Consider the following 7598-nt stretch of genomic DNA (forward strand, 5'->3'; position numbering starts at 1 on the left):
ACTCACTTCAACCTCATGACTTTACTCACACACCCTGATGGACATGACTCTATGACTCCTCATTTTACTGAGTGTGAATCACTACCAGAGAAATTATATATGGGAAGTGTCAACTACTAATTAAATGGTATAATTCATGTTCTAACAATTCAATAGTCCCTCGCAGGCAAAATCTGAGGTTTTATGGGATATGGATTCTTTTGTTGTTGGGATGAAACTATTTTCCTCCTTTTCAGTGGCTCTGCCTGGTGTTGTCATGTTGATGGATTGTGTACTTTTGTTTTAGTAGTAAACCAGTTTCCCCGTGGAGGTCAACAAAGTTTATCCTTTCCTATATCCTATATCCTATATCTTATATCCTATATCCTATATCCTATATCCTATCCTAGCTTATACTATACTATAGATTTATAATATATATATAATATATTGTACTAAGATTATTTGTATTAATGTTGTTGCTGTTGTTGTAAAAGTTACACAACAAATAGAATAAATAAACTTTAATTAACTTGTGACGAGTAATAATAAGTCAAGTGAACTTTAGTAAACTTTCCACTTCATTATATCGAATGTGTGACATCACTGAGATACATTAATAACCGTGTGTGTGTGTGTGTGTGTGTGTGTGTGTGTGTGTGTGTGTGTGTCAGAATCTGCCCGGTGATACTAATAAAATGTGAAGAAGCTGCGAGGTCACAAGTATTAATATCTGTGTTACTCCTCCTGTGACGTCACACGAGCTGTTTACAAACACACACTTTTATGAGAGAGAGAGAGAGAGAGAGGGGGGGGGGTGGGTAACTTCAACCCGGGGAAACATTTATTGGTCACTAGACTCACACACACTCACTCTCACGCACACTCACACTCTCACGCACGCACTCACGCACGCGCCGCCCACAGACTGTATAAAGCTGCAGCTCGCGCAGCTTCGGGCTCAGTTCGAGCTGCAGGATTCGAACAGCGGAACTTTAACACTGAGGAACTTTCACGTTCACTTCAGAACAACTGAGACTTTTCTGGACTTTTCTGGATAAAAAACACTGGAATCATGAAATCTCCAAAACTCAAAGCTCAAGGTGAGTTTATTATATATTTATTTATCATTAATAAATCATAACTTTGCTTTAATTGTCACTATAGGTTCATTCATGTTGTATAATCATATTTTAGTTCACTATGAGGCTGCGTCTTTCACATTTAGGTGATTATGAACCTGATGAATCACGTGTTGTTTTGTCTGTTGTCCTGCAGCGGACCTGGCGAACGAGCACGACCTGAGCGACGTGCTGTGCGAGTTCGACGCGGTGATGGAGGACTTCACGTCGCCGGTGGAGAAGCGTCACTTCAGGTACGACGAGCACCTGAAGACCGCGAAGAGGAGGAGCAGCGCCAGCGTCAGCGACAGCGGCATCAGCGACTCTGACAGTGAGACCACCACCATGTCTTTATTCTGCAGGATCTTTACTAACCTCCTGCTCTAGTGTCGGTTAGAGGAGCATTAACCTCCTCCGTCTTCATCCGAGGAGGATCCAGAACTTTGAAACTGTGCAATAAGAAATATTCCACTCCTGCAAAGTGGGACTCCAGAATGGAGATCAGGTCCTGTAGAAATAATATCTGCCTCTTGTTGCTTATACACAGTGTGAGTCTTTTCTATCTGAGGCTCGTGGACCTTAAGCCTCATTAATGCTCCCTCATGGAGTCATATCTCCTCCTCCTCCTCCTCCTCCTCCTCCTCCTCCTCCTCCTCCTCCTCCTGTGCAGTATCTTATCGTGTGGTTGCACATAGCATGGAAACACAATTACACAAAACGAGCAAGAGAAGTGCTCCAGAGATTTTGGGGTTAGATTAAGCTCCTGCTGCATATCTCTGGCAGCCCTGCCCCCGTATTGTGTCTCAGTTACTGAATTACTCAACCATGCGGTGGCTTTAAGAATCTCCCTCCCCGGTAGCTGCCCCCCCCCCCCCCCCCTCATCGAGGACAGCTTCTGACACACTGAGGAAAATATGTCTCAGGTCCCCACGAGTAAGGAAACTGCAGCTTCCCACATGTGTGAGTGGGCTGGGATCTCCAGGGAGTGAGGAGAAAAGATCTTCATGGTGGTTCAGATTTCTGGAAAGTTGTTCAGTGGAAGTGTGAGAAGAGACTTCAACCGTCCTCCGCTCAAACTGAGAGTCAGAGCTTTTTAAAGTGCAAATGATAAAGATCTGATGTGTTCCGGGGGTTATGTGACTCCATCATCAGGGCCCACAGCGTTTACTCGTCCTGAAGATTGAGCAACTAGCAGCGTCAGGGGGGGGGAACATGGGGGCAGGTGTTTGAACCTGTGGCTCTAATGAGCTTGTTGATTTGCTCCAGGGATCAGATTCCTGCCGGAGCTCCGTCTTCTCCATGGCGCTCTCATGAAGAGGAGCTGTCGACCCATTGTGCTGCAGCCTGATGGATGGACGGGCCGCCGACACCAGATTAATGACCCAAACTGAGATCCATCCCAGAGAGGAAGTGGAGGGGGGTCTCACGCTGTGTGTTCAGTGCTGAGTGGTTCAGGTCAGGGAGGAGGGGGAGTTAAGTGGTCGACATTAAACACTGATGGTGTCTTCAGCCTTTTTTATCACATACACACACTCAACTTCACAATCCCACATCGGGAGGGAACACTGTGTCGTCCATGTGACGCTCTGTAGATCTGTAGATCTGTAGATCTGTAGATCTGTAGATCTGTAGATCTGAGTCGTACAGATCAGCTGCAGCCCATCAACAAGCTGCTCTGCTCTTCCTCGATCCAGAGGAGCTGAGCGGAAACTTCTGCTGCTACAAACGCAGAGAAGAAGGTGTCGTGTCCAGAGATGGTTTGAGCTCAGGGGTCAGAGTCTGTTTATCCAAGTGTGTGTGTGTGAATACAAGCACATGCATGTGTGTGACAGGCCACAGAGGAAGGCTGTGATTACAGGAGAATGTTCTGATTACACACTGAAGCTGCTCCACTGACACACATCAGACTTCTGTGTGTGTGTGTGTGAGCTCGTTTTAATCCGTGTGTGTCCTCTCTCTCTTCGTGACAGGTGCAGAGTCCCTGAACAGAAACAGCTTCAGCTTCAGTGACGAGCGGCTGAATTCTCTCACCGTGTTCTCCCCCGCAGCCGCCTCGCCGCCGCGGACGTCACCGAAACGTGAGTGAAATCATGAGAACAGACGCTCGGAGAGAGACGGGTTGTTTACTGAACCGTCTGTGATTCAAGAGGCTCACGTTTGAGTCTGAATCTTTGCTTCTTCTCCTCTGCAGCCAAACTCGGCGACACTAAAGAGCTGGAGGACTTCATCGCCGACCTGGACAAGACATTAGAGAGTAAGTGCTCACGCAGCCTCGCTGTCCGAACCCACTCACACTCAGACCTGCACCCGACACTTACTGTCAGTTCTTTAATATAAAGTAACTGCTCTTCGACATCTATCAGCTCCAACATGATAACTCTTATTGTTCTGAAGGAAACTGAGACGCCAGAGAACTGGAAACAGGAAGAAACTCATCAGCATAGAAACTCTAACACCCCCGCTCACTGCGGCGTGGCCCCATGCGAAGGCTTCCTGCGAACCTACGGCTTAGCTTCGATGCAGAACCATGAATCGGCCTTTAAGGGTCAGGGTGTTAACGACCGCTCCTATAGTGACACAGGACACCCCCCCCCCCCCCCCCCTCAGGGTTCTGAGAAGCAGTGATGTGTCAGGACGGTGATGGAGCTGGGGCCCCGTCACGTGGCCCTCGAGGCCTCTGGGGTTACACAGGAGAGAGAATCGCTTTTCACTCTGTCACTCACTTAACTGTGAAGAAAGAAAGACGACTGCCAACACCGTGAAATCTGCTGCACACGACACTTAGACTTTTCTATTTCCACGTTTTCATGTCACTTCAGAGACTCAGAGTCGGACACGAGGCGTCCTTAGGTGGTTTTCAGATCATGTCCAGTCAACAGAGACAAACAGTGGCTCTGTGTGGAGCCTCCTCGTCACCAGAGGCCTGTGAGTGTTGGAACTTGCATCAGAGCAGGAGGAATGTGTTCAGGGCTGAAATTCCAACTGTGACTGTCAGGAGAGGAGCGAGGAGCTGGAACTCCTTCCGTTCTGTTTCCCCTCCACCGCCTCTGTTCTGTGTCCCAGGCTCTGAATGTGCGTCTTTCACCGGAGCTGAGATCCGGTCAGACGACCCCTGTTAGCCAGGGGGGGGGGGCGACGTGTTTATTAGGGCTGTTTCTGTCCGCCGCTCTCAGAATAGAGCCGGCGACCTCTGAGCCAAGGAGCCCTGTTCTAATCAGATCTGTCTGTCTCTCCTCAGGCATGTGACACGGAGGCTGGCAGGCGTCCTGGAGTGAAGCCACGAGAGAGGGAGGGAGTGGACGTCTCCCCCCGAACATGCACCTGCCTCCCCCCCACCCACACTGACAACCACCCAACAGGATACAGCTGGATGGCAACTGGTGGCTCCACCGCGGCGTCCGGTCGAGCCTCCTAAAGTTAGAGCTCGACCGAGTCCCGGCCGCCTGAAGCGACTGCAGGACACGATCATTGTAGGGAGACGAGGATGAGGAGTCGAGGACGAGGAGACGAGGAGACGAGGAGTCGAGGACGAGGAGACGAGGACGAGGACACTTGTTGTTGTGCAGAATCACAACACGGAATATTTTCACTGGAACATTTGTCAGAATCACAAACCAACACACGGAGCAGGTCACACCCCCTCATCTGAAACCTGAGCTGGAAGAGTATTTAAAAGAAATGCCTTTTTATAATAGAAATATATTTGTAATTTTATAGAGCTTCCTATTGTCTTTTTTTTTTTTTTTGTGAAATATATTATTTTTGTAACTTGTGTAAATAATAATGGTTCTAAAAGTCTATTTGCTTTGATATTAACAGTCAGATTAAGATGTGACTGGAATAAAAGGTTCCATGTTTCAATGAGAACTGGAAATTAATCCGCTAGGGAACGAAAAACTGGAAAGTAAATATATGTATTTAATACAGCTACTGTCTGCCAGATATTAAAGTCTGAGATATTGTTCTTTTAGCAACACGTCTCTTTGCTTTATTTCTATAAAAGGTTTTGCTTCAACCTGGCTTCACTCCGGTTCAGATCTGATTTCTGTTTCCCCTCATCACAGCCTTTATGGATTTTATATCCTGCTACATAACCTCACTCACGTTAGAAGCACTTCAAGGTTTTCTCAGGAATAATCTGAATTTTAGGCCTTGAAAAGTCTTAAATTTCTTTTAATTAGGTTTTAATTATGTTAACGTTCATTCAACGCACATTTTCCTTAATATCAGTGTGTTAATATATATGTGTTGTAGTTCTTTCTCAGTGATACAGATATTAACACAATCTACAAGGTTTGGATGTTTGTTCTCTGCTCGACTTCTTCTCCACCTCATCTTGAATTATGAATCTGATCTTCCTTCATATCTGTCTCGCTGACATAGATCTTGAATTTAATTTAATATGGTTTAAAAACACTTAAATCTAACTTCAGAAAAATCAGAGTTTCTGATGGTCTGAATCTGAGCAGTGACACAGAGGAGATCTTTGAATTCCATTGCACCACCAGCACCAGAACCAGCTCCTTGTCTCCTTGTCCCCTTATCTCCTTGTCTCCTTGTCCCCTTGTCCCCTTATCTCCTTGTCCCCTTGTCTCCTTGTCCCCTTGTCCCCTTATCTCGTTGTCCCCTTGCTTCCTTGTTGCTGTGTTTCTGATCAGCTGATCCGTTGATCTCCTCCACCGCACTTTCCAGGACCGAGGCCAACACGGCGTCGCGTACACAGGCGGGCGAACCAAACGAGAGCCACGTTAAAGTGCCAGATTTATCCTGGACCAACTCGTGTCGACAACAACACACAGACACACTGAAATAGACGTTACAAGCCTCCAAGCGTCTGCGCTCATTAATCAACGGCTCCAGAAAGAGGCGACTTATGTAACTTCTGCAGCAACAGGGTCTATTTCCAGAGGTGGAGGGAGACCGGAGGGTGTGAGCCCCTTCCTGCCCCGGCAACAGGTGTGGGGGGTGTCAGAGGCACCCCTCAGTCTGTTGACCAGCGGGGGTCAGAGGTCACTGGCTGTGGGCAGATATACATGTTGGTTGTGTAGCAGTGCAGCAGGTGCAGAGGAGCCACGGTCCAATCACTGTGGTCCCTGGAGCTAAAGGGACAGTGCAACAATTTAGGAGGAAGTTTGGTTCGATTGCAAAAAGAATCTTACTGTAAAAATACTGGGTCACATAATCAAATTCTCTCATCTGGCAAAGGCAGAGTTTGAAGTTCCCAGCTCCCAGTTTGTAACAGAGACTTCCTGTTGTAAAGATTCTGTGAAGCAGTCGAGGTGACGTCACGTCCTCGGGTTGTTTTTCCTCCACAGCACATTACACAACAGGTCCGTGGTGACTCCCATTTAACCACTGAACTGGTTTTCATGGCCCAGTAAACTCTGCTGATCTTCATGTGTCCACCCTCGGCTGGTTACTGCACATTAAGAGATTCTGCACCCCCCCCCCCCCCCCCCCCCCTTCCTTCACTGATTCTGCTGCTTTGATTTCCTCTCGTGTTTTGAAGTGTTTAAATGAGGCTTAGAGGCGAGAGGCCGCTCGCAGTCTGTGGATCGGCCCAGTGCGATCCCAGTGCGATCCCAGTGCGATCCCAGCATGCCAGTCTGCTAATCTGATGGCAGGAAGCTGGCATGGACGCCCGTCTCCGTGCTGTTTCTTTACTACAGTTGGCAGAGGGGAGGCTGCGGGCACTGTCCCACTGTGAGTCCACCTATCAGCTCCGTGGGTCTGGTGTGTGCAGGGCTCCAGCGTGTTGACACAACACATGATCCCCGAGGACGGGGGATCAAACCCCCGCCCCTCTCTGGCAGCAGTGGGCATCTTTTTGGCAGCGAGGGTCAGTTCTGCAGAAGTGTTGGGCTTGGCAGAGAAACGTCTGTGTGGACACGGGGCTGGAAGTGTGGGAACGAGTCAGGCTGGCAGAGGGATGGACGAGGGGGACCAGGAGGAGCATGACGTGAACCTGGGTTCAGGCAGGAAGCTGAGGTGAAAAACAAATCTTGCAACCACGTGCCAGTTGTTATATCAGGATGGATTCCTACGCGAGGCCCCTGGAGGCCCCTGGAGGGTGGTGCGTCTAGTGTGGGCAGAGACGCACAGATGTGTGTCCACATCACTAAGAGGACAGGAATACACAGAACCAAATATCGCTGGAGTCCAGATGTGCCGGCAGAGCGACAAGCGGAGGACGTGTGTGTTTTCATGTTGGACGCTACATGTGTGTAGTTGTACATGTTGATGCTGACTTGTGAACAGATTCTGTGGTGGTGCACATGTATGTTCTCTCTTTAATCACAGTAGGAAACGTCCTGTGTTTCTTAAGATGCTCTAAATCTTCTTGCAACATGTCCGTCTGCATCAGAAGAAGTTTTCTCAGTGAAGTGGTTGAAACCCAGAGAGTTCAGAAGTATCTCAACCTAACAATTTGTCCGATTCTTGATGTTCAGTCAGTTTTTTGAAGATGAAAAGATGATTTCTGAGGCGTTTGATCGTGCG

General features: G+C 48.2%; 1 protein-coding gene across 1 annotated transcript; it reads left to right on the top strand.

Moving 5' to 3' along the window:
• The first annotated feature begins 929 nt into the window (after positions 1 to 929).
• rgcc (regulator of cell cycle) lies at positions 930 to 5070 on the top strand. Its single transcript, XM_034574973.1, has 5 exons — positions 930 to 1082; positions 1258 to 1431; positions 3071 to 3178; positions 3292 to 3354; positions 4339 to 5070. The coding sequence occupies exons 1-5, from the start codon at positions 1055 to 1057 to the stop codon at positions 4344 to 4346; spliced, it is 381 nt and encodes a 126-aa protein (XP_034430864.1). The 5' UTR covers positions 930 to 1054; the 3' UTR covers positions 4347 to 5070.
• The last annotated feature ends 2528 nt before the right edge of the window (positions 5071 to 7598 follow it).

The sequence above is a fragment of the Hippoglossus hippoglossus genome, chromosome 21 (genome assembly GCF_009819705.1).
Source record: "Hippoglossus hippoglossus isolate fHipHip1 chromosome 21, fHipHip1.pri, whole genome shotgun sequence".
NCBI classification, from domain to species: Eukaryota; Metazoa; Chordata; class Actinopteri; order Pleuronectiformes; family Pleuronectidae; genus Hippoglossus; species Hippoglossus hippoglossus.